General features: G+C 42.4%; 1 protein-coding gene across 1 annotated transcript in view; it reads left to right on the top strand.

Annotated features, from left to right (window-relative positions):
* Window positions 1–2,257: 2,257 nt before the first annotated feature.
* Window positions 2,258–27,175, top strand: part of LOC149070777 (transcriptional coactivator YAP1-like) — a 46,848-nt gene continuing 21,930 nt past the window's right edge. Inside the window, exon 1 of the mRNA XM_089248829.1 lies at window positions 2,258–3,009. Within this exon, the coding sequence (XP_089104955.1) occupies window positions 2,477–3,009 (533 nt within the window). The 5' untranslated portion in view covers window positions 2,258–2,476. The remainder of the gene's footprint in view (window positions 3,010–27,175) is intronic.

Below are 27,175 nucleotides of genomic sequence, written 5' to 3' on the forward strand. Positions count from 1 at the left end.
GACTTTTTCAGTAAATTTATTGGTTTCCTCATTAAATTTCTTGACTTCATTACATTTTTCGACGTTTTCATTAAATTTCTTCTTTTCATTAAATTTCTTCTTTTCATTAAATTTCTTCTTTTTATTAAATTTCTTGACTTCATTACATTTTTCGACGTTTTCATTAAATTTCTTCTTTTCATTAAATTTCTTCTTTTCATTAAATTTCTTCTTTTCATTAAATTTTTCGGTTTTCATTAAATTTCTTCTTTTCATTAAATTTCTTCTTTTCATTAAATTTCTTGACTACTTTTTCATTAAATTTCTTGACTACTTTTTCATTAAATTTCTCGACTTCATTACATTTTTCGACGTTTTCATTAAATTTCTCGACTTCATTACATTTTTCGACGTTTTCATTAAATTTTTTCTTTTCATTAAATTTCTTCTTTTCATTAAATTTTTCGATGTTTTCATTAAATTTCTTCTTTTCATTAAATTTTTCGACGTTTTCATTAAATTTCTTCTTTTTATTAAATTTTTCGACGTTTTCATTAAATTTCTTCTTTTTATTAAATTTTTCGACGTTTTCATTAAATTTCTTCTTTTCATTAAATTTCTTCTTGTCATTAAATTTCTTGACTACTTTTCCCTTAAATTTCTTGACTACTTTTCCCTTAAATTTCTTGACTTCATTACATTTTTTGACGTTTTCAATAAATTTCTTGACTTCATTAAATTTCTTAACTTCAATAAAATTCTTGGTTTCTTCATTAAATTTCTTGACTTTTTTTTTTCATTAACTTTTTTTACTATTGCAGTAAATTTCTTGACCTTTTCAGTGAATTTTCTTACTTTTTCAATAAATTTCTTGACTTCATTAAATATTTTAATACCCCCTTTTTTTTCAATAAATTTCTTAAAAATTTGAAATTACATTTTATATTTTTTTTCTGATATTTTCTTACACATTGCGTTTCATAAAAAATAAACCAGAAATTTTGCAGTTCTCTTCTTTTGGAAATTCCCAACTTTATTTCTGAGCAATTTTTTCCTTATAATTATTGTCTTTTACTGAAATTTCTTTACATTTTCCACAAAATTTAGCTGCAATTTCCCCGACATTTAATAATTATTTTATACTTTTTAATAGTTAATTTTATTTACATAACTTTTATCAATAGTCTCAACATGACAAAACGCTAGGGTTAATAGTAGTAGTAATGAAGCTTCCACAAGGGTGGAGCTGGCACATAGGCGGAGATAGATTTGGAAGTCTGGGGGGGGGGGCAAGATGATGATGTCAATACATATATACATTAGATCAGTCGACTCCACATTTGACGCTGGGCCCCCCACCCCGTATCTCCGTCCATGAGCTGGCAGGGCTCTAGCCGCGGAACAGGGGCGTCTAACGCATGGGTCCACCCAGCCACGGCCGAGGGGCCTCAAGATTAGGCGGGGGGTGGGGGGGGGGGATTGCGCAATGAGAACCGATTGAAAATTTCGACAATTTCCCAGGTATGGGGCTCAGAAGAATCATTTCGCCCGAATGGGCCGGCCATTAATACTCTTAGGACCAGGGCCGCAACTAGATGTTTGGTCACCCGGGGCAAGCGCGCATTTTGACGCCCCCCCCCCCTGTAACGTTGAAGAAGAGGTTTCAGAATGAAATTTGCGCCCCCTCGGGTCCAGCACCGGGGGGGGGGGGGGACGAGACTCGCCTGCTCCTCCCCTCCCCCCCCCCTTAGTTGCGGCTCTGCTTAGGACAGCCCTTAGTCCCAGTTTCGCTGATTCCAATGATTCCACCATGGAAAACAGACTCACCATTTCCCACATCACCAGGTGATCCAATAAAAATTCAAGGAAGTGGACAATAATCCCAAAAAAATAACAACAATCGTGGTCGGATTATTGTTACAAGAACAGCTAGGAGAAATAGGAATGTGCCAAAAATTTCGAAAAAAAGAGGCCAAAACGTGATGAATTACATATTTGCACACAAAAAAAAAACGTGCCAACAACAACAACAATTTCACCTAAAATAATACAAAAAATTGTTTTAAGATCATCATCATCGAATAATAATAACAATGAAAATGGCACACGACACGGCCGCGTGAAAGAGACGAAGGAAAGAAAAAAAAAAATTTGGCGACTGAAGTTGGCGAGAAAACGGAAGTCGAAAGTATTTCCGGCAACCATCTTCTCCACACAACAGAGGGAAAAAGTTGTTCTTCGGGATTTTGTCGTCTGTTTTTTTTTTGTACTTCATTATTCAGTTTTATTTTATCCATGGCAGTGGCGTGTCGCGTTTGTTGTTGTTGTTAAGGATTATATTGTGTTGTGTCGTGTGTGTGTGTGTGGATGGTGGTAGGAGAAAAAAAAAACGACGCTGGCAGTGGCGTAGAGATAGTGTTGTGCGTGTGTCCGAGTGGCGTTGCTGGTCCACCCCCGTCCGTGTCCCATTGTTGAAGAATAATTTCTGTGTCCAAAGATGTCCCAACAAAGGGACGTCGTCATCGATCAGCAGCAGCAACAACAGAAAGGAGGATCCACCAGCCAAGTTCTCCACATCAGGAGCGACAGCGAAACAAAACTGGACGAGCTCTTCAACGCCGTCATCCACCCGAAAGACCACCAGGTGCCACTGACGGTGCCGATGAGATTGAGGAACCTGCCACCTTCGTTCTTCAAGCAACCCGAGAAAGGTTCCAGGTCCGCTTCTCATAGTCGGGAGTCCAGTTCCGATAATACTAATTACAATGGTGGTGGTGGTGCGGGGTCACCTCAAGCGGCCAGTGGCGGCGGCGGTCAACAGCAAGGCAGTGGTGGTGGTGGTGTTTCATTACAGATCAATCACCCGAGGGCCCACTCGTCACCAGCGACTTTGCAACAGGCCTATAACAATAATACGAGCCAGCACCAGCACCTGAGGCAACAGAGTTATGATATTGTGGATGATAGTACGCCGCTGCCGCCTGGATGGGAGATGGCTAAGACCTCGTCCGGGCAGATATATTTCCTCAAGTGAGTGTCCTCTGTATTCATTTTTGATTGTTCTTAAGGCCTTTTAGGCTCGAGCCCGAAGAGGCCCACGACTTAATTACTTTTCGGTGCCGTAACGCGTTTCCACCTGGATCCGCAAAAAATCCGTTTCTCCTCAAGTATGTGCCCTTTTTTTTTTTGGGGGGGGGGCCCTTCAAGGTCGACCCTGATAGTGGCCTATCGCTGTTCTCTCCCCCCCCCCTTTTTTTCAGCTCTTGGGGCTCGAGCTTGAGGAGCCCGTGACTTAATTATTTTTGTTGGTGGCTCAACCAACTTTGTCACCTGAGTTGGAGATGGCAGAGACCTCATCCGGGCAGATCTATTTCCACAAATGTGTGTACTCTTTTTTTTTTTTTTTTTTTTTTTTTTTTTTTTTTTTTTTTGGGGGCCTTCAGGCTGTAGAGCCCGAAGAGGCCCGTGACTTCATCATTTTTTGATGCCATAACCCATGCTTTCACCTGGATCCGGGGAAAAAAATGGTTTTTCAAGTCTGTGACCTATTCTTTTTTTTGGGCCTTCGGGCTCGACCCTGATGAAAGCCTATGACTTAATCAGTGCTGTCATGGGCCCATCTGGCCATGGCCCGGAAGTTAAGAGAGAAGAGATCAGGTTGAAATTTTAGAGAATTTGCCAGGTAGGGCCTCAGAAGAACCACTTGGCCCGGGGGCCTATGATGCTCATCAGACGTCATTTTTGGTTTTTTCCCAGTTTCCAGGCCTAGGCCTCGAGCCTGAAGACGCGTTCATGACTTCATTATTTTTGTAGGTGCCTCAACCCACTCTGCCACCTGAAAGAGAGATGACCGAGACCTCATCCGGGCAGATCTATTTCCTCGAGTGAGTGTCCCTAATTTTTCTCCCACATCCTGCAGCAGGCAGGCCTTATAGGCTGGGATCTAACTGGCCCACAGGCCAGACCTTTCACGAAGCCCTTAAATATTGAATTTATGTTGTGTAAAACCAAAAAATATATATATGAGAATCGTTCTCCCAGGCTGAAGCCCTGTCAGCCCCACCCTTGTGGTGGTCCTGTTTCCAAGTGTGTTTTCTGTTTTTGAAACTGTTTTGAGGCCTACAGGCTCAAGCCTTAAAAGAGACCCCCATGTTCTTTTTAAAAATTCAGGATCGAGTCTTGAAAGAGGCTCATGACTTGATTCTTTTTGGTTTGGAGCCTTAACTCACTCGGCCAAGACCTTTAGGCAGGGCCGCCTTAAGAGCATCATGGGGCCCCGGGCCAAGTGATTTTTCTGAGGCCCTACCTGACAAATTTTCGAAAATTTCAGACGCTTCTAATTTCTGTGAGGCCCCTCATCTCTTGAGGCCCTAAGCGCCGTGCCCGGGTGGACCCATGCGTTAAGACGTCACTGCCTTTAGGTTCGAGCCCGGAGGCCAAAGACTCCATCATTTTTGGTGGTATTTCAACCCACACACTGCTATCCTGATCTCATCCGGGCAGACCTATCTCTTCAAAGATGTGTGTAACCGAAAAATGTTTTGAGGCCATCAGGGGCTCGATCCCGAAGAAGCCCGTGACTTGATTTTCGTTGGTATCTCAACCCACGCTGCCACCTAGATGGGAGATGACGAAGTCCTCATCCGGGCAGATCTATTTCCTTAAGTGAGTGTCCTCTTTAAAAAAAAAAAAAAAACTTTCGAGGCCTTCAGGATCGAGCCTTGAAAGAGGCCCATGACTTGATTCTTTTTTTTGTTGGAGCCCCAACACACGCTGCTAAGACTTTCAGGCTCGAGCCCGGAGGGCCAATGACTCGCATCATAATTTTTGTTCGTTCCTCGACCCACACGCTGCTATCATTCCTCATGACCTCATCCGGGCAGATCTGTTTCAATATTGTGTGCCCCCTTTTTTTTTAAAACTGTTTTGAGGCCTTCGGGCTCGAGCCCGAAGAGGCCCCATGACTCAATTTTTTTTTTCCGGTGTGTGCCTCAACCCACGCTGTTTGCGGTAGGGATGTCTCTGAATGGCGAACTTTTGTGGCGCGGGGAAAGAGCTCCGCCATGTTTTTTTGGCATGCATCCAGCCAATATTTTTTTTATTTTGTTTCAACAACGGCCCTGTTGTTTTGCCAGCTTTTTGGGTCGGTCGTCAATGATTTGCGGCTTTTGCGGTTTTCGGGCGCGAGGCCCCCCCCCCCCCCAATCATGCGCCACTTCCGTTTGTAGTAAGTATGATAGTAGGTAGTAGTAGGGACCGAAGGGATTTTCATGACGGTTCTTGGACAGGTCAGGGCCGTATTTCCACATGGTAAAGTGGGGACATCAGTCGAGCGCCCCACAATTGTAGGGGCCCTTAAAATCTGAACAATGCATTTTCTCTGACTAGCCAGATATCTTCTCGACTTCTACCCCCCCCCCTTCCCCCAGTTGGTTGCAAGTGGCTCCATAATTTCCGTTTTGCCCGAGGGCTTCTTGTGTGAATGGGGCGGAGTTATACACTGAAGAGCCAAAAAAACTGATACACCTGCCTAATATCGTGTAGGGCCCCCGCGAGACCGCAGAAGTGCCGCAACACGACGTGGCATGGACTCGACTAATGTCTGAAGTAGTGCTGGAGGTAATTGACACCATGATTCCTGCAGGGCTGTTCATAAATCCGTAGGAGTAAGAGGGGGTGGAGATCTCTTCTGAACAGCACGTTGCAAGGCATCCCAGATATGTTCAATAATGTTCATGTCTGGGGATTTAGGTGGCCAGCGGAAGTGTCTAAAGTCTGAAGAGTTCCTGGAGCCACTTTGTAGCAATTCTGGCCGTGTGGGGTGTCGCATTGTCCTGCTGAAATTGTCCAAGTCCGTCGGAATGCACAATGGACATGAATGGGTGCAGGTGGTCAGACAGGATGCTTACGTACCTGTCACCTGTCAGAGTCGTATCTAGACGTATCAGGGGTCCAATATCACGCCAACTGCATACGCCCCATACCATCACAGAGTCTCCACCAGCTTGAACAGTCCCCTGTTGATATGTAGGGTCCATGGATTCATGAGGTTGTCTCCATACCCGTACACGTCCATCAGCTCGAAGCAATTGGAACCGAGACTCGTCAGACCAGGCAACGTGTTTCCAGTCCTCAACAGTCCAATGTCGGTGTTGTCGGGCCCAGGCGAGGCGTAAAGCTTTGTGTCGTGCAGTCATCAAGGGTACACGAGTGGGCCTTCGGCTCCGAAAGCCCATATCGATTATGTATTATGTTTAGTGATGCCGACTATAACACCACGTTCAAACTCACTTAAATCTCGATAACCTGCCATTGTAGCAGCAGTAACCGATCTAACAACTATGATAGGCGTTGCCGACCGCTGCGCCGTACTCTGATTGGTTCCATATCTCTTTATTTGCATACGCATGCCTGTACCAGTTTTTTTTGGCTCTTCAGTTTACCATTAACTGCACGATTCCTCGGAGTTGACGGCAACAGAAGGAAAAGGGGGGGGGGGCAAAGTAATGTTCTGGCATAGAGTCCTCCGGGTGCTGCTTCGGGAAGCACCGTGGTGCTCGTGAGCAATGGGTTGAAGATGCCTGATCCATACATGTAGAATAACTGGTCCTGCCCTGATCTGACAGATTCATCGGACTGACTGGTTCGCCGATTCATCATCACCGAGCCGAAACCGCGGAAGCTACAAATATGATCTTTGATCAATAGTTCCATTTCATGATGTAGACCAGTTTCTCAACCTTTTTTGTTCGCCCGCCCCCCCCCATCGCCCCCTTCTTCAGAAATTTTTTTCTCCCATCGCCCCCCTCCCCCAACGCAATCTAACCTATAGGATCCTATGTTATACCCGTAGCTTCTACCGCCTGGAACATTCCATCGCACCCAAGGAGGCGTTAACGCCCACGTTGGGAATCACTGATGTATACTCGCTAATGAAGAGTTTTTCCACCCCTAAAGGGTTCATGTCACTATATAGAGGTATCGGGCCGAGCCGAAACCGCTGAAGCTATAAATATGAAATTTAGTCAATCGTTTTATTTTATGGCGTGAAGACACTGGGGTGGGGGCGTTTCAAATTTTAACCTCTAAGCGGGTCATAAGGGGGTTTGAAGGTCATATGGGGGGGGGGCAAGCTAAAATATTCATCCCCAAATTCAAGATAGGTTCAAATGCTATAACGGCGAATCAACCTTTTTTTCTAGTCGCGAGCACTTGCCTGTACCCATCATCAGAAGAAGAGCACCCTTACAAGCAAGTTTGACATACCAATGAATTTGACATACCGATTTGTACAGCGTATTTATGGGGGTGTGGGACGTTGATCGAGTGCTCGCGAGCACGGAATCGAACCCGAGCATCGAGCACTCTGGGTGTTTCAAGGAGCACCGTGTTGAAGATGCCTGGCCTAGAGAGTGTTAAAGCATGTGTGTAACCAATAAAGTGATCTAGAGCGCGTGCAAGCATGTGAATGAGAAAAAAAAAATGGCATAGATCACGTGCATATGATCAAAAGAGTGACCTATAAAACAAGGAAACATATCAGTGAGCGACCAAAAAGAGTGACCTAGAACGTGCGCAAATATGTAAGTGACCAAACCAATGTGCAAGTATCTGGATGACTAAAAGAGCGACTTAGAAAGACACAGGCGTATTTTCAGGGGGGGGGGGGCAAGGGAATTCACGAAGTCCAGAAAATTAGAATGGGGGAAGGGTGGCATAATCCGTGTAGCCCCCCCGCCCCCACGGGTGACGAAGCCATAAATGCGCCTCTAGTGTCGCATCTTTGGAATCGAAACATTCTTTGGGTAGCAGATATGCAATGGGAAAAAAAAAAGTCCTTATCGTAATCAAAAAGAAAGCAGGGGGAAAAGAAAAAGAAGCCAAAGGGCTTGTTTGGCTCCTTTTGGATTGCACAAGCAAGTTGTAATGGTAAACAACAAGCAAGTTCTGAACCGGAAGATCATCACGAACCTGTCTCGAAGGTAGGAGACAGATTAGATAATGGACTGCGATATCATGATGATGATGATGATGATACGTAAGTCGCGATCGAACTCAGAACGGAAAGCGTTTTTATATTTTCTAAGAATGAACGATGAACCATATAGCGCGCGCAACCCGTGACCTGCGGTCCGGATGTGGCCCGTCGGAATCACCTGGTGTGGGCCCGCGACCTCAGACCTGGTTTTGCGAAAATGAACTAAGCGGCGCATGGACGGGCCTTGGTAACTCGCTCTGCAGTTGCCACATCGGCTGGGTAGCCCGTGACATATCCCAGATCAATTAAGTGACCCCGTGACAAATTTTACGGATGGGTTAAGTGACCCGCGGCGCACTTTCAGATCATTTAAGTGGCCCCACAGCATATTTCCATGTGTGATTTCAGTGAAGACCACCTTCGCTGTGATGCATTTCCGCGTCACACAAGTGGTTCTACATCACTGCGGTGCATTTCCGCATCATTCAAGTGCTCTGTGGTGCATTTCCATATCATTTAAGTGCTCTGCGGCGCATTTCCACATCATTTAAGTGCTTTGCGGTGCATTTCCACATGACTTGAGTGATCTGCGGTGTATTTCCATATCATTTAAGTGCTCGGCGGCGCATTTCCACATCATTTAATTGCTCTGCGGTGCATTTCCACATCATTTAAGTGCTTTGCGGCGCATTTCCACATGACTTGAGTAATCTGCGGTGCATTTCCACATTTAAGTGCTCGGCGGCGCATTTCCACATCATTTAAGTGCTTTGCGGCGCATTTCCACATCATTTAAGTGCTTTGCGGTGCATTTCCACATGACTTGAGTGATCTGCGGTGTATTTCCATATCATTTAAGTGCTCGGCGGCGCATTTCCACATCATTTAATTGCTCTGCGGTGCATTTCCACATCATTTAAGTGCTTTGCGGCGCATTTCCACATGACTTGAGTAATCTGCGGTGCATTTCCACATTTAAGTGCTCTGCGGTGCATTTCCATATCATTTAAGTGCTCTGCGGCGCATTTCCACAATATTTAAGTGCTTTGCGGTGGATTTCCACATGACTTGAGTGATGTGCGGTGTATTTCCACATCACTTGAGTGATCCGCGATATATTTGCAGATCACCCGAGTGACTCGCAGTGCATTTACATGTCACTCAAGAGACCCCCGGCACAGTTCCGGATTACTAAAGAGGCCCGCAGCACATTTACAGATTACTCAAAGGGTTATCCGGCACATTTACAAATCATTTAAGTGGCCTGCATATCGCTTTTCCAGAGCATTGTATTCAGTGGCCCGAAACACGTTTTCGAATCAATGAAGTGGCCCGCACCCTCCTAAAGGTTGAGCACCCTTAAGATAAACGGATGAACACACGTCTTGGCTCCCATCCCGTGGCAGGTCGATAGATGGCGCTCTTTGTAAATTCTTTTTTTTTTGCGTGTTTTTGAGCGAAAATGACGTATTAATTTGCAGCCCATGCGTCACTTTTTTTCTTAAATATCTATTTTAAGTCATCTAGGGGGGGGGGGAGGGATGGGCCGGCCCTCTTTTTAGGAGAGTCCAAAATAGCACCGGACGAAATAAAAAACATTTGGCGCCAAATGCTTGGTTATTTTTAGGTCCCTGTGGTTCCTCGCCGGTGTGTGTTGTAAATATAACAACGCTCGCGTGTTTATGGAATGAAACGCTGAATTTTTTTTTTAGGGTGAATTTATGGAATGTGTTTCTGAAGAAACGGAGTTTTGGGGGCACGTGCACCCCCTCACCGCCTCCCACGAGAGACGATGCTGTAGTCATTTTGCACCCTTGGTCCGTTCCGATCTCCCCCCAGAGGGAGAAGGAAATCACCCACTGTGATCCGGGGCTTATCCCGGTCCCTTGCTCCTATAGTCATGTACTAATATGATCTGTGACCAGGGCCGTAATTAGGATTTTTGCCGCCCCCACAACTTTATAACTCGACAATTCTATGATGGGTTTTTTTTACTTCCACCTAAAATTGCCGCGTCCTAAATTTTGCCGCCAGGGGCAGTGAACTGCCCTTCTCTCTAGTTCCGGCACTGTCTGTGACCATAGCCCCTCATCAACACTCGCGTCCACTATTACCAATGGTCATATGACAAGCATTATCCTAGCTTAATTAAACCCAGCATCCGTGGCTTTCTTATCCCAGGACTGCAGGGGTGGGGGGACATATGGCCACATTGATCTAGAGCGTGTGCGAGCATGCGAGTGTTCGAAAGAGTGACCTAGAGACGTGTGAAAGATCAAACGAGTGACTTAGAGCGTGTGCAAGCATGCGAGTAACCTAGAGAGTGTGAGAGTATGGGAGCGACCGGAAGAGTGGCTTACAAAAAAGGCGTTTTCAAACGGGAGGGGCGCAGGGCCGTCTTAAGAGCATCATGGGTCCCCGAGCCAGGTGACTTTTCAGAGGCCCTACCTGGCAAATTCTCGAAAAATTCAACTACTCATTTTTTTAGGCCCCAGAGCCGTGCCCATGCGTTAAGACGGCGCTGGAGGGGCAAGGGGGGCTAAGCGGGTTCGACGAAGGCCTAACGAGCTTTGCCGGGGAAAGGGGCAAATTTGAGCAATAATGGGTCAAGAAAATTGGACACGAATGAGAGAAGTGCACCAAAACCATAAATCCGCATCTGCCAGACTCCCTCGTGGCCGTGAGTGATTTTAAGGTTCCGTGGTCTCGTTCAGATGCGGAGTGTTGTCCGTCGTCTTGTACGCAGTGCCGGCTTAACGTATGGGCTCACCCGGGCATGGCCCGGGAGCCTCGAGAGAAGAAGAGGGGGGGGGGTCACAAAAATCAGAACTGGTTGAAATTTTCGAGAATTTTTCAGGAGGGGGGGGGGCCTCAAAAAAATCGTTTGGCCCGGTAGGTAGCCCATGATGCTATTAAGACGGCCCCGCTTGTACGTCTCACTCAAATGCGAACTATCAGTGGTCGGGATTCTTGAAAATTTGGCAATTTTTTAGCACTACGGTGCCATGTCTCCCATTTTTTTTTTTCTTTCCGTGTCAACGGTGTGTCGCATGGCAAATGCCGTGTGTGAGTTATTAAGGATTGGTTTGTCGCACGCAATAAAAGAAAAAGAACAAAACTTGGCGACGTTCGTTCGTTCGTTCGTTCGTTCATTCATGGGTCCACTAACAATAATTCGCTGGAATTTTCGTACTCGCCCAGTTTAACGACATGTCTCTCCATTATCATGCAGATTCCTGCATGTGTGTGTGTGACGTCACGCTAGCGTAATCGCGGTATTATTTGCTCAGGCCTTGTATTCTTCATTTGAGGGACATGTTAATAGTTGGCGATGATATATTAACCGGATCTAGTTTACGCTTGGTTTTTAACGTGAGGAAACGCTACCCCGAGCGAATATGCGTGTAGTCGTAATATTTTTGTTCGAGCACGTTTGTTTTTTTTTTTGGCTGGATTTTGTGATATAAGGAGCTATTTTGCAATGCAATGACGACGTGCCATCGTGATGACGAGTATATACGTGATGTGAAATAAAGCACGTATTTTGTTGAATATCTAAGTTTTTTTTTTTTAATAGAGAAATTTGTTTCCTTTATTTTCCTCGCCAAGTTTGGCGGCAGTTTAATTTTTGAGGAATGTGTTTTGTTTGTGTCCATGTTGTGTGTGTGTTGCTAAGCGAAAGAGAGCAAGCAAGCAATTAAGCAACGTATTCATCAATGTTTATGCGATGAGTCATTCGGTCCTCGAGAGAGAGAGAGAGAGTGATTTGAGTCACTCTGTTTGGAAATTGATCGTCACTTGATATTGACTAGAAATTTCATGAGATAGTTGACTTTCCACGTCAATATTAAAGTTTCTGTCTCGAATTTTCCAAGAAATTACTCAAAATGTCAGTATTTCTCTTCTGATGTCGCTGGATTAAAATTTATTAATTAAATTATTTGTCAAGATTTGTAGTTTTTTTTAAGGGTTTTTTTTTGTCAAACTTTTTGGCTAGTTTTGAAGATGTGTTCGCCCAACTTAGAAGGATTTTAAGTCTTTTACTGTCAACTGACTGTAATTTTTGGGTCTTTTTCTGTCAACTGTCTGTAATTTTTAGGTCTTTTCTATCAACTGTCTGCAATTTTTAGGTCTCATTATCAAATGAAATATTCAGGTCTCCTCTGTCAATTTTTATGGAATTTTTCAGGTTTTTGTCTGTTAAATTTTGTGAAATGTCTGCAATTTGTATGTCTGCTGTCAAATGTCTGCAATTTGTAGGTCACCGTCGAATGTCTGCAATTTTAAGCCTTTTTACTGTAAAATGGAACTACGAGGGTTTTTTTTTGTAAAACTTTTTGGTTAGTTTTGAAGATGTGTTCGCCCAACTTAGAAGGATTTTAAGTCTTTTACTGTCAACTATCTGTAATTTTTGGGTCTTTTTCTGTCGAGCTTTATGGAACTTTTTTGTCTGTCTGTCAAACTTTGTGAAATTTTTAAGTCTTATTATCAAATGAAATATTCAGGTCTTCTCTGTCAATTTTTATGGAATTGTTAGGTCATTTTCTGTTTGACTTTATGGAATTTTTTAGGTCATTTTCTGTTTGACTTTATGGAATTTTTTAGGTCATTTTCTGTTTGACTTTATGGAATTTTTTAGGTTTTTGTCTGTTAAATTTTGTCAAATGTCTGCAATTTTAAGCCTTTTTACTGTCAAATGGAACTACGAGGTCTTTTTTTTTTTTTTTTTTTGTAAAACTTTATGGAATTTTTAGACAAATTTTAGAATTTTTTAAACATTTTTTTTCTTTTCTAACTTTCTGAAAATTTTAGATCTTTCCTTTTTTAAACTTTCTGCAATTTGTGGGAGTTTTCTTTTCTAAATTTGTGAAATTTCCAGGTCTTGCCAACTTTCTGTAATTTTTAGGTCCAAAAATATCAAATATATCAAACTCTCTTAAACTATTTTGGTTTCATAGACTATTTGTTATCAAAGAGCCGGCCCCCTCCCCAGTCCTCCCATGCCAACAAAATGAAAGTCACTGACCGCTTAATAATATTCGGTGTAAATTAATTCAAAAACAATAAAAAAAAGTATTTTTTTTCTCCTTCAAGATCGCGGACACTTCCAACCCTCCCCCCCCCTTCCCAAGGGATCCATGGACGCCTGGTTAAAAACTCTTGTTTTAAGGGGACCCTGGGAGGAAATCAAATGGCAGGATGGGCCATGAGACACACACAGGTGGGCTTTAGTCCACAAAGAACTTTAGAGGAAAAAAATTGTAAAAATGAACACGAATGAGTAAAGGCTCACCGACCCCCTTATGAAATATCTCCAACTCTCAAATAGTTTGGGGAACCCTGCTGTATAATAGATATTATTTTGTAAAGGGGGTTCTCGTGTTCATTTTTGGCACAAAGGATCCGTGGAACACAAAAAAATTTAGACAGGGATTTACAAATTTGGGGAAAAAAAAATTTAGGCGGCACACAAATATCTTGGGTGCCAATTTTTTTTCCCCCGAAAGGAAGGGGGGCCTAAAATAATATTTTTCCCAAACCTTACAGGACTGACAGCCCCCTTTCGATGCTGTTAGACACACTGATACAAATTCGGAAAATTGAGTGTTGTTCCCATACTCCAATTTATCCATCCGACATGGGGAAATTTTAGGCGCCAATACCAATTTTTTTAGTCGCCGTGGTGAATTGGATCCTGGGATTTGTCAGACCTTAGATTAAGGACCCCCCCCCCCCGGGCTACTGTGTGGGTTTTTCTCAATGGACTTAGAAGATGGACGAAAATGAATAAATATAAATTTTTGAATAAAATTTTAATACCCTAAAACAGTGGTTCTCAACCTTTTTTTTAGCTTATGGCCCACTTTGAACCACATTTTCTTCTCGTGGCCCCCTCGTCTTACCTAGCCGGACCCCCCCCCCCCCCATGAAGGAGCGAAACACTTTCTACTACTGAATTTTTGAACACTTTCTACTACTTTCTACTTACTGAATTTAGTTTAGTCCAAGCTAAGTTTGCAATGAACAAGATTTTATAGATAAGACCAAAGGAGGGTGTTGAGATTGTCACCTTTCTTAAGGGACAAATTATATGGGAATAATAGGTCTGTGCGAAATGCTGGTCAATCCACCGAACCTACACAATAAATCGCCCCTACCAAACTATCATTATGGGGTCTGCACCTTACCGTGGGCTGGAGTTCAGTGAACTTCCTTCTTTTGGGGGTTCTATGCATGGGCTGTCTCACTATCATGGGTTTCCCGGGCAATCGCAATACGTAATCGAAACAGCTTACATATTTAACACTCAAAAATCATAGTACCTTATGTGACCATGAGGGGCCTCCATGAGCACCCCAAGCCATGCCCACATAGGTTTAGATGGCTCCTGCTTCATGGACAGCTCTTACTGGATTCTGAAAGTCACACTTTTTTCCCAACATATTTCACTTGGAAACTTGATTTCTTCACATCTCTCTCTGTGGGTCCCCTTCACAACTTGTCACGACTCCCCTTTCACCTGATTTTCACTCGTGGCCCCCCTTAGAATATCCCAGGACCGCAATGGGGCCATGCTGAGAAACACTGCCCTAAAACACTAAAAAAAAAGTAATAAATATTTCTAAGACTTTGACATACGATTGTGGCAAAAACTACGATGTTTCGCCCCCTCCCCCCGCTTCGGAAAGCACATTTTCGCAACCTTGGAGCAGATTCGGTGTTTATTTTGCTCTCGTTTGTGTCCGTCTACAGCTATCGAGCTGAAAAAGAAGCTGAGCTTGTACACCTGTCGAAAATGGCACGTACATCGTCGTCTCGTAAAAAAAAAAAGCTGATTTTTCATGTGTTTCTCTTTTTCGAACTTTTAGGAGATGTCATGGGTTTCAGCTTCCCCCCCCCCCTCTGTCGGACACTCATTTTACGGCAGTCATATTTGGCACATCGGATACGTAGCGACAGTAACGTGGTTTTATTAAAGATGTGTTTGTCAAACTTTGTAATTTTTAGGTCTCTTTTTTTTTTTTTTGTCAAATGCGTGCAATATTTAGGCATTTTTCTGTCAAACTTTATGGAATTTTCAGGTCTTTTTTCTCTATCTTTATGGAATTTTTTTTGGTCTTTTTCTGTCGAACTTTATGGAATTTTAAGGTCTTTTTTCTCTACCTTTATGGAATTTTCAGGTCTTTTTTTTCTCTAGCTTTATGGAATTTTTTTTGGTCTTTTTTTTGTCTAGCTTTATGGAATTTTTTTTGGTCTTTTTTTTGTCTAGCTTTATGGAATTTTTTTTGGTCTTTTTTTTCTCTACCTTTATGGAATTTTCAGGTCTTTTTTTTCTCTAGCTTTATGGAATTTTTTTTGGTCTTTTTTTTGTCTAGCTTTATGGAATTTTTTTTGGTCTTTTTTTTGTCTAGCTTTATGGAATTTTTTTTGGTCTTTTTTTTGTCTAGCTTTATGGAATTTTTTTGGTCTTTTTTTTGTCTAGCTTTATGGAATTTTTTTTGGTCTTTTTTTTGTCTAGCTTTATGGAATTTTTTTTGGTCTTTTTTTTGTCTAGCTTTATGGAATTTTTTTTGGTCTTTTTTTTCTCTAGCTTTATGGAATTTTTTTTGGTCTTTTTTTTGTCTAGCTTTATGGAATTTTTTTTGGTCTTTTTTTTCTCTAGCTTTATGGAATTTTTTTTGGTCTTTTTTTTGTCTAGCTTTATGGAATTTTTTTTGGTCTTTTTCTGTCGAACTTTATGGAAATTTCAGGTCTTTTTTCTCTAGCTTTATGGAATTTTTCGGTCTTTTTTCTCTAGCTTTATGGAATTTTTTGGTCTTTTTCTGTCGAATTTTATGAAATTTTCAGGTCTTCTTTGTCTAGCTTTATGGAATTTTTAGGTAATTTTCTGTGTAACTTTATAAAATTTTTAGATTTGCCTGTCAAATTTTTTACGAGTTATAGTTCGTTTTCTATCAAACTTTCTCCAATTTTTAGGTCTCTTTCTGTTTAAGTTTCTGCAATTTTTATGTTTTTTCTATTTACGTTTCTGCGATTTATATCTTTACTGTCTTTCCTATCGAGTTTTATGGAATTTTTAGGTTTTTTTTTCCGAGCCTTACAGAATTTTCTGATCTTTTTCTGTCTAGTTTTATTAGCTTTATGCAACTTTTAGATCATTTTCTGTGTAACTTTTTATGGAACATTCCAGACAAATTAATTTCAGACTTTTTTTGACAAATTTTCATCTCTTGGGAATCCACAAACTTAGTGGAATTTCTAACTTTTTGAATTTTTTGGATTTTTTTTTCCTTTCAAACTTTATGCGATCTTTCTCAAGTTTGCACACCTGTCGAAAATCGTACGTGCATCGTTGTCTCGTAAAAAGTATTTTTCATGTTTTTTATGGGGAGGGGGTCGTTATGGGTTTCAGCACCCCCCCCCCCCACCCCCGTCAAACACTCATTATACGACAGTCACATGGGACACACACACACATGCTTTCAATGTCATTCATATGGCTATTTTTCTCATATTCACGGAGACTACGCCACCTGTGTTGCGTGTATGAAATTCGCATCGTTTCTGTTTCTTCTTTCGTCAGTAGAAGAAAGAAAATTGGGAAATAAATAGCTATTTTTCGTTCTTTTTTATACTTCACGGTGATTGCCGGTGTCATTGCGAGAAGAAAGAAAAAGTAAAAATTGCTCAGTGACACCGTTTCTGTGATCATGTAGGTCTCGAGCGAAACGTCCGCAATGTGGCAGCACCAGAAGCGGGAGGGGGAAGGAAACGTGGGATATTTCGAAAGAATTATGCAAATGAGACTGTCTTAATCCTTTTTCTATTCTTGTTTTCTTTTTGGTGAGATTACTTATTCTACTTCCATTTGTCTTTTATTTTTGAATTATTATTATTATTATTACGCTGTTCAATTTCCGATAAAACACGTGGGATTTTAAATTTGAACGACATTGTGTTGTGAAAAATGTTGAGCTTTTTTTTTTTTCAATTTTGAGGGTTTCTTTACAATTTGACCCCAAAGCAGAATGTTTAGCGCTGTTCTGCGACGAGCCCTCCTGACTGGGAATGTTCTGCGGTAAAAATTTCCATACGTGTAATGGTGTTTTTTTGCACTTTTTCTTAAATTCTTCCAAATTGTTCTGCAGTAGCGCTAATTGATTTTGGCACATTCTGCTTTGGGGCTTTTTTTTTTAGTTTTGAGAGCTTTTTTTAAGAGCAAATTATATGAGATGTCCAAGCTTTGCTTTGAATTTTAAGAAATTTTCAAACTCTGCTCTAGAGCTCTGTAATCAGGCTTTATTTTGTAGCTTCGATAAATCAGACTTGCTTTAAATGTTTATGAGATGTCCAACCTATGCTTTGAATTTGATGAGATGTCCAAACTCTGCTCTGGAAATCTGTAATACAGTATCAGGCTCTATTTAGCAGCCTCCGAAATATTAGGCCAGCTTTAAATTTTACAAAGTGTCTTCTCTCTGGAACTCTAAAACAGTATCAAGTTTGTTTTTTAGCTTCCGAAGTATCAGGAATGCTTTAAATTTCCAGAGATTTCCACGTTCTGTTTTAAATATTGTGAGATGTCCAATTTCTACTTCCGAATTTTATTACGTTCTCAAGCTCTGCCCTGAATTTTACGAAATGAGGCTTATATGTACCAGGCTTTATTTTGTGGCTTCAAAATAACGGGCTTGCTCTAAATTTTATGAGACGTCCAAGCTCTACTTTGAATTTGATGAGATGTCCAAACTCTGCTCTGGGACTGTATGAAATATAGTATCAGGCTTTATTTTGTAGCTTCCGAAGTATTAGGTTTAATGTTAATAATATTATTAGCTTTAAATTTTGCGAGGTGTCCTGGTTCTGCTTTAAATTTTAAGAGATGTCCAAATGTGCCTTCTCTCTGGAGCTCTAAAACAGTATCAGGTTTGTTTTGTAGCTTCCGAAGTATCAGGCTTGCTTTATCCAAATGTGCCTTCTCTCTGGAGCTCTAAAACAGTATCAGGTTTGTTTTGTAGCTTCCGAAGTATCAGGCTTGCTTTAAATTTTAAGTGGTTTCCATGCTCTGCTTTAAATTTTGTGAGATGCCCGATTCCTGCTTCGAATTTTATGGGATTTTTAAGCTCTGCCCTGAATTTTACGAAATCAGGCTTATACGTATCAGGCTTCAAAATATCGGGTTGCTCTCTAAATTTTATGAGATGTCTAAGCTCTGCTTTGAATTTGATGAGATCTCCAAACTCTACTCTCGGACTCTGTAGCTCTGTATATGATACAGTAACGGTCTTTATTTTGTAGCTTCCGAAATATCGGGCCTGGTTTAAATTTTACGAGATGTCCTGGTTCTGCTTTAAAGTGTCCAAACCCTGCTCTGGAACTCTGTAATACAGTAACTGGTTTTATTTTGTAGCTTTCGAAATATCAGGCTTGCTGTATATTTTATGCGATAACCAAGCTCTACTTCAAATCTTATGAAATGGGAAAACTCAGCAATACCGTATTACGCTTTAGTTTGTAGCTTCGAAAAATGAGGCTTGCTTTAAATCAGTGTTTCCCAAAGTGGGCGATGGAATGACCCGGGGAAGGGGCGATATAAGCTATAGATTTAACATAGGATCTTATGGGATCACTTGAGTTGGGGGACGACGAGAGAAAAAAATTTCTGATGAAGGGGGGGAGATATTGAACAAAAAGTTTGGGAAACCATGCTTCAAATTTATGAAATATCCAAGCTCCAATTTAATTTTATGAGATGTCCAAGCTCTTCTTCAAATTTTATGACATGTCCAATATTTGCTTTAAATTTTATGACACTTCCAATATTTGCTTTAAATTTTATGACATGTCCAATATTTGCTTTAAATTTTATGACATGTCCAATATTTGCTTTAAATTTTATGACACCTCCAATATTTGCTTTAAATTTTATGACATGTCCAATATTTGCTTTAAATTTTATGACACTTCCAATATTTGCTTTAAATTTCATGAGATGTCCAAGCTCTGCTTTAAATTTTGCGAAATGTCCAACCCTCAAACCTCTGCTCTGGAACTCTGTAATACATTATGAGTTATGGTTTTCAGAGTTTTGGAACTTATGAATTATCCGGTTTTGCTTTGGAGCTTTTTGAACTCGCGATTTCGTTGTTAACTCAAATTTTGGCTGTTTTGTCATAGCTAGTTGAAAAAGATATGGTTAGTGTTAGTCTTTTTTTTTACATTCGAGGTTTGTTGAATCTCGTTCAAGTGTGTGTGTGAGAGTGTGTTTTTGCCGTGGGATCCTCTCTTTTCACCGTAGCAAAAAACACCTTATTTTATCCGGTGAGGTTGGTTGTTTTGTGAACGGGAGGCTTCCTTTTTGGCAAAATACCAATCGTATGCCCCGTTTTTACTCACTATACGCCTTTTTATCTTTCCAGTTTGGAATTCTGCCAGAAAAAAAAGAGTTGCCCGGATGGAGAAATCTCTCGTTGGAAATTTGTATTCCTTTTTTTTTCGTGATTTCATTCCGTTTTCGTTGCGCGTCACGTGGTGTTTGTTACACGACTCGACGCGGTTCGACATTCCCGAACCCGACCGATGACGCATTCGGTTGTGATGACCGTCCGACCAACAACATCTCGGTGACGAAATCGATGTTTGTTCGCCACCCATTGGCCCCGCCCCACGCTGGCTCAAAGCTGCATTAAGCACCCCCACCACCTGCCTCCCCTGCATTACCTATACAAAGAAAATCCCCGACTGTATGCTTGTGGTGGTTCCCAACCTGTGGTACGTGATGAGGACATTCAGATACACACGTTTTATCAGCAAGTAATACAACAATGCGTAATCATGCGATACAGAGAATACGCAATCCTCTTACGCTTTTCTAGTACTAGTACGCGAGTCGTATACGCACATCAAGGGGGGGGGGGGGGTACACGTGCTTTCTATGCATTTCTTGGGTTACGCATGTCTCATACACATATTTTGGGGGGCATTTCGGAGGTTGTGCACTTCCACGCATTTCTATTAGCTACGAATAATCTCCTGTGTCATTTAGTTTACACAAAAGCAACCATGCATTTTTTTAGGGGGGAAACGAAAGCCATCTGTGCATTTCTAGACGGTCCGCAAATTATTCCAACAATTTATTAAAAAATTTTACCGGTCCGCAAATTATTCCAACAATTTATTAAAAAATTTTACCGGTCCGCAAATTATTCCAACAATTTATTAAAAAATTTTACCGGTCCGCAAATTATTCCAACAATTTATTAAAACTTTTTACCGGTCCGCAAATTATTTTCGCTATTCACCTTTGCCGACTTGCAACACAGTCGATTCCCGTTTTAACGAATGCCGTTATAGCGAAAAAAAAAAATCTCGTTTTAACGAAAACTTTTCTAATCCCCCAGATAAGTTTATATATAGGAACAATGTAAAAACCTTGAATTGCTTTCATAACGAAATTTCCTTATAATGAAGTGATTTCTCCGGTCTCTTAGAGTTTGTTATAACGGGATTTGACTGCATATTCTTCCTATTTATATTTAGCTTTTGTTTGGTGTTTGCAAATAATTTTCGCTATTCATTGTTTCAATTAATTTTCACCGGTTTGCTAATTGCTTCTCCTATTTTAATCGTTTTTGCCGGTCCGCACAGATGATTTTCCGTATTTATTTCATCTTGAGACCGATCCACAAATTGTTTATCCTGTTTATTTTGCCAGAAAATTATTTTCCCTATTTACTCATTTTTTGCCGGTCCGCAATTTTTTTTTTGCGAAGTCCGCGAATAATACCTTTCATTCATTTTTTTCCGGCCCGCAAATTATTCTCCCTATTTACTCATTTTTTGCCGGTCCGCAATTTTTTTTTTTGCGAAGTCCACGAATAATTCCTCCCATTTATTTTTTTCTGGCCCGCAAATTATTCTCCCCATTTACTCATTTTTTGCCGGTTCGCAAATTTTTTTTTTTTGCGAAGTCCGCGAATAATTCCTCCCATTTATTTTTTCTGGCCCGCAAATTACTATCCCTATTCATTCAGTTTTACCGGACCGCAAATTATTTTATTTATTTTTGAAAATTTGTGAATTATTCCAATTTTTTTCATTTTCGCCGCCTCGCAAATTTTTTCCGCTCATTTTCTGCTAGTCCGCAAATTATTTTTCTTATTTCTCAAGTCCGCGAATTATCCTCGCATGTATGTATACATAGTTAAATCCCGTTTTAACGAATAACGTTATAGCGACAATCTCGTTTTAACGAACACTTTTCTAATCTCCGAGATAAGTTTCCATGATAACAATGCAAAAAACCTGGAATTCCTTTATAACGAAATTTTGTTATAACGAAGCGATTTCCCCTTTCTCTCGGTTCGTTATAACGGGTACAGACATTTTTTTTTTGTCGGTCCACAAATTACTAGGAAATTAATTTGTATTTACATTTTTTTCCGGGCCCCGCTAAGCATTCTCCCAATTTGTTCGTGGTCCGCAAAATATTTCTCTCGTTCTCTCCGGTCTGCGAAAATTTTTCGACTATTTTCACCGTTCCGCTGGTGTGTGGTTGAGAACATTTGGTTTATATATTTCCGGTCAGTTATTGGACATCGATAAAGAAGACAACAGGTGGCGTGTCGCAGCGCATGACGTCAGCCCGATACAATATTTATATCTTTCCCGTCTATTGTGTCTGTCCCGCTGTCGTCGCACGGGCCCCGAGTTGTCATCAATTCGAGCACGTACATTGAATGACCACCCGCTGCAAGCAAGCAAAAAAAAAAAAAGGCCCGTTGGTCATTGTTTGTCCACAGAAGAGGCTCCTCATTAGCCAAACGAGGAAATGGACCTGGCCCGATTTGTTTTTCTTTCTTCTCGTTAATTTGTTTATGTTGTGAACAAAATGCCTATCTATATCGCCGTGGAAAGAAAGGGTCTCGGGTTCGATAGTAGGCTTCTGGGTTTCGAATGGCGGTGGCGTTTCTCCGAATTGCGTATCGTGTACCAATCGCTTCCTGGTATTTGTGGTCATCGCGCGGTCTCGGTACCTATTCTCTCGTTATTTGTGTAGCGATAATTTTTTTTTTTTGCTTTTAATACGCAGCGTGTGGTTTCCACTGTGAAAGACCAGAATGTTCGCTGGCCGGCGCTTTAATGAGCTTGGGAGGCCCGGGGCCCATGGTTTACGGAAATTTCGCCTCCGACGTTTCGTCCCTGACATTTCGCCAGCCATGACCGTGTGAGCGACCTATTGAATGAGTGATCAAGTGAGTGGTTGAGTAACCATGTTAGTGATTGTCTGTTGTCTGAGTGAGTGACAATATGCGACCATATAAAAAGACCAAGTGAATGTGATCTCTCATGGTTACTAGCTTGATCATGAAAATGACCACCTTGGTCACCAACTTGATCACTCATGCTGCCACTCACTCTCTCATGCAGTCAATCGCACACTCATACGGTCATTCACTTTCTCATACAGTAAATCACACACTCGGTCACTAATATGGTCACTCACTCTCTTATACAGTCAATCTCACACTCACTTCGTCACTCATGTGGTCATTCACTCTCATGCAATCAATCGCACACACGCACTTTGTCTCTCATGCAATCAATCGCACACACGCACTTTGTCTCTCATGCAGTCAATCGCACACATACTTTGTCGCTCATGCATTCACTCATACAGTCAATTGCACACTCACTCTCATACAGTCAATCACACTCATTCGGTCACTCACTCTCACACTCACTTGGTCTTTCAAGATGGTCACTCATCCAATCACTTTGTCACTCATACGGTGAGGGCAAACGAAATGTACCGGGTGAAATTTCCGGATCCCTGAGGCCATAGCCCCCAACAAGGGAATAGGGCAGTAAGGGCTCTATATAGGGATTCTATTTTTTTCACTATAAATCAGGGTGTTCAACCTTCAGGAGAATACGGGGCCACTTCGCTAATTTCGCAAACGTGTGGCGGGCCACTTCATTGATGTTGGAACAGCACCGCAACTTAAAATGATCTGCAAATATGCCATAGGTCGCTCAAGTGATCTGGGAACTTTTTTTTTGGTTGTAATTGGCAACCTCACTTACTCTTGACAATTTTGTTGGCTGTAATTGGCAACTTTACTTGCCCCTTGACAATTGTTTTGGCTGTATTTGGCAACTTTACTTGCCTTCGGGAAAGAAAAATTTAGCAATAATTGTCAACCTTATAAGCCATACATTTTTTTTTTTTTTTTTGGCGTTGTTGCGATAATTGCCGATATCCCGTATGGACCCCGATTTCCCGTATTTTTATGAAGGAAATACGGTCAGCCTAGGTATTTATGTGTGCGTTGTTGCTTTCCAGATGGAACCCAGAAGCTGTGTATTATCTCGTCGCGAGTTCGAACAGCACCACCTATAACTAACGCAGCTATACACCTACTCTAGCTATAGATGGCGTTGGTTCGAATCCCTATCGAGTCTGGTTGCCTCGTTTATCTACTCTCCTACGGCGAGAGCCCATCCTACCTGTATGCGATTGCGTATGGATGGTCGTTCATGCAAGAAGAAAGAGCTTCATTGTTTTTTTTGTTTCTTCCATCATCATCCTGTCGGTTTGTTTTCTTTGAAAAAAGCCAGTTTTCCGCGTCTCTCTCTTTCTCTCTCTCACACACGCATTATGCGCGTAGTCTGCAATTTGTCATCGCCATTTTCTTTCATATGCGTTGTATGTACATTAATGCGTATGTGAAAAGTCACGTGAGACTCTGGTGGGGAGAAGAGACAATTGCGGATGGGAAAATTTCCACGCTGTTCTGGGCTGGCCGCCGTCGTCTTGGATAAAGATGATGGAGGCCCTAAAATTGCGCCGCACATCCCAGAGTGATGGAAAAAACAAAACAAAATGGTGGGAACCACGCACTTTGGTTAGTGTTGTTGCCTTCTCTCTCTCTCTTCCTAATATGTTTGAGAGAGAGGTCACCAACCCACAGGAGCGACTCTGCAGGGCCTTCTTCTAGGCAATGTTCTGTGTCCCCTCCTACTGTATGTCTACCGATTAGCATACTTACTCTTCGGAAATCACGGTACCGTATCTCACCATCGCCAGGCATCCTATGTTCTTGTGGGGGATCCGGAAATTTCGCCTGTCCTGACTGTGTGAGTGACCAAGTTAGAGACTGTTTTCGTGATAAAGGGAGTGACTGTGTTCGTGATGAAGTTGGTGACCACGCTCACTTGTTCTCTCGTACGTTCGCAGACCAGACAAGGCCCGGGCTCTGTCCCGTTAGGGGATATAAACCCTTTACCCTGTTGGGTTGGGCCATTCTGTGAGAGATCGGAGGTGTCGGACGAGGGCAGGGTCACTCACATACTGTCAGTCACACTCATGCGGTCACCCACCCACTCATATAGTCACTCACATACTGTCAGTCACACTCATGCGGTCACCCACCCACTCATATAGTCACTCACATACTGTCAGTCACGTTCATGCGGTCACCCACCCACTCATACAGTCACTCACCCCTTCAATTTGTCACTCATATGGTCACGCACTTTAGGTCAATCATACGGTCATCAACTTGCTTGATCATTTATGCAGTCACTCACGCAATCAGGGCAGGCGGAATTTCCGGGGACGAAATGTCCGTAAACCGTTCTTGAGGCCCTCGGAAAATGCAGGGGGATCGGCCTATGTCTCGAGACGGACCAGCGCGTGGGGTATACAAATTTCGTCGCCCAGATCACATTGTAGTCTGAAGCTTTTCACCGTCCACGTTTCACAGATTTGTAGTGCTGCCGCCTGCCATAAATTTTTCAAGCTATGAGTGAAGTGTAATGATTGAATAATTGCATTGTTGTAGGCCTGCTACTCTCTGTGGCAAGACTTTTCAACGGGGAGATCGGCTCGCATTTGCGAGCTCGAAATTTGCGAGCTTTGGAAACCGCAGAAAACCAACTTCAGCCGATCACCACTGTGTCGACGGCGGGGTTTTCTCATGTTTACTGCTCATCGAAACATCTCGCCCCTCAGGCTTGTAGTTCGCTTAGGGGCCATTCAAGTATTACGTAAGCAGATTTTCAGCCATTTTTGACCCCCTCCTCCCCCTTGTGAGCAAAACGCCCAACCCCCCCCCCCCCTGTGAGCAAAATTTCGTCATCAGTTCTGCCCCCCTGAATCCTAACTCATATTTTCACAAAGGGTAGTTGTGGACGTAAGCGTTATCCAAACCCCCCCCCTCCCCTCTCGTCATCAAAAGTCAGCAAATCGGAAACCCCCCCCCGCCCCATCGATTATGACGTAATACTTGAACGGCCCCTTACCTCCAACCACCGCTCCTGTCAATGCGTCTCTGATCACGATGCCCACATCGCGAACGGCTAGGGGAGGGCGGGGATGTCTGGTGCCGCTAGCGCTGGATATCACAAAAAAATATACAAAAAAAAAATCTTCCACGTGAACGGGCCACCATGTTTGTTCACGTTGATAGATTTGGACGGTTTTGACAATCGTTCATACAGTGAACCTGAACCGTACTTAGTGTACTTTTTCATGGAAATGGGGGGGGGGGTGTCGCTTTCTAAAAAAGAGCGGCAGCGAAAAAACAGTAAACTCAATGTTACTTTTTTTCCTAAGTAGTATCATCTTAACAGTTGATGGCAATTAATAATCGAAATTCCGGTTATATGGATTCGTAATCCGGATAACCGGAAGTAAGTCCTGTGCACGTTGCGAAATCTGGCATTGCCGGGTTGAATCCGGAAAGTTGGCAGCTCTGTGTCAATCGCGTAGTGCAGTTCCTATATACTCTACACTCTCATTTATGCTTTGCCGTGAAATTTTCAATGCTTTTACGAAATGCTGGATTGCATTGGCAGCCTGCGCACGTTTTCCATGCAGTCCTAACGGATTTTAGTTTCGATACGGACAGTGTATTTCTTTTGTGGTCCTTTTTTTTCTTCTTCTTGTTTTGTTTGGTGGAAATGGGCACCAAACAATGTTGAATCCTCCGTGAAGCCAGCCTTGTCAAGTTGAAGGTGGAATAGCTTGCAGCGCCCGCATAGTGAATTGAATACTGTTCCAGAACATTCATCTGGATTTCATACAAAACTTTTGCAGAGCGGGGCAAACGAGAATCACACACAACGTTAGCCTACAGAATGCACGAAACAACTTCAAACTGCCGTCGGCTAGGACTACTACTACTATTCCACTCGCCAACTTCCGGTCATATCAACGTACAGCAATTTATTTACTACGGAAGAAGTTGGGTCGGGAATGAAAGCGTCATATTCCGGTGGTCGCCTCGGGCTCTCGGTAGGGGGATTGGCACTTGTAATTCATTTTCTTCCCCAAGATCGAACCCGCGGATTTGGTGGCAACTCTCAAGGTGGGTAGACGAGCATTCTACCACTGCATCACTTGCGCTAGGCCTTACGCTACCACACAACAACGCTGAAATTCTTTATTGTAATTCTCTTCTGACGTTCGCGCGTACGTCCCTACTGCGGAAGAGGTTAAAGACCAAAAGTATGTGTGCTTGTGTCCTCCTTGACCGAGTCGGTGCTCAACCTTTAGAAGAGTACGGGCCGCTTCGATGGTTTTGAAAACATGTCGCGGGTCACTTAAGTGATCTGGAACTGTGCCGCGGATCATTTAAGTGATCTGGAAATGTGCGGCGGCCCGTTAAATGCTGCGGGACTGTTCCGCGAGTCACCCGAATGATCCGTAAACATGTCGCGGGTCAATTAAATGATCTGAAACTGCGCGGAAGGTCGCCTTAGTGATCTGAAAATGTGCCGCCGGTCACTCAGTTGTTCTGGAACTGTGCCGTCGCACGTTACTCAAGTGAATTGCAAATTTGCCGCGAGTCGTTTAAGTGATCAGGGAATGAACAGTTCATCTTTGCAAAATTAGACTTCGGCCCGCAGAAAAAAAATTTGATGCCCGCGGGTCGAGCATGTATGCACTAGACATTTTTAACAGACGCATGTCGTCGCGTTCCTAAAGGACGCGGAACACACTTTCCATTCAGGCAGTCGAAAAAGAGAGAGAGAGAGAAAGAAAGAAAGTGGTCTCTCATTAAAATATGATACGATTAAGTTGCCTTGTGGAGCGTGCAATTCCTTAACTTATGCGCGTCGTCGCGAAATGGGGGAAACAAAATGCGATGGAAGCGAGAAAGAGAATGAAAACAAAAGGGGGCCACCGCGAGGCCGTCGAAGGACGTCCAG

The sequence above is a fragment of the Pholcus phalangioides genome, unplaced genomic scaffold (assembly GCF_987345545.1).
Source record: "Pholcus phalangioides strain wild (caught in Gottingen) unplaced genomic scaffold, Ppha-v1.0 ptg000020l_1, whole genome shotgun sequence".
In the NCBI taxonomy this organism is placed as follows: Eukaryota; Metazoa; Arthropoda; class Arachnida; order Araneae; family Pholcidae; genus Pholcus; species Pholcus phalangioides.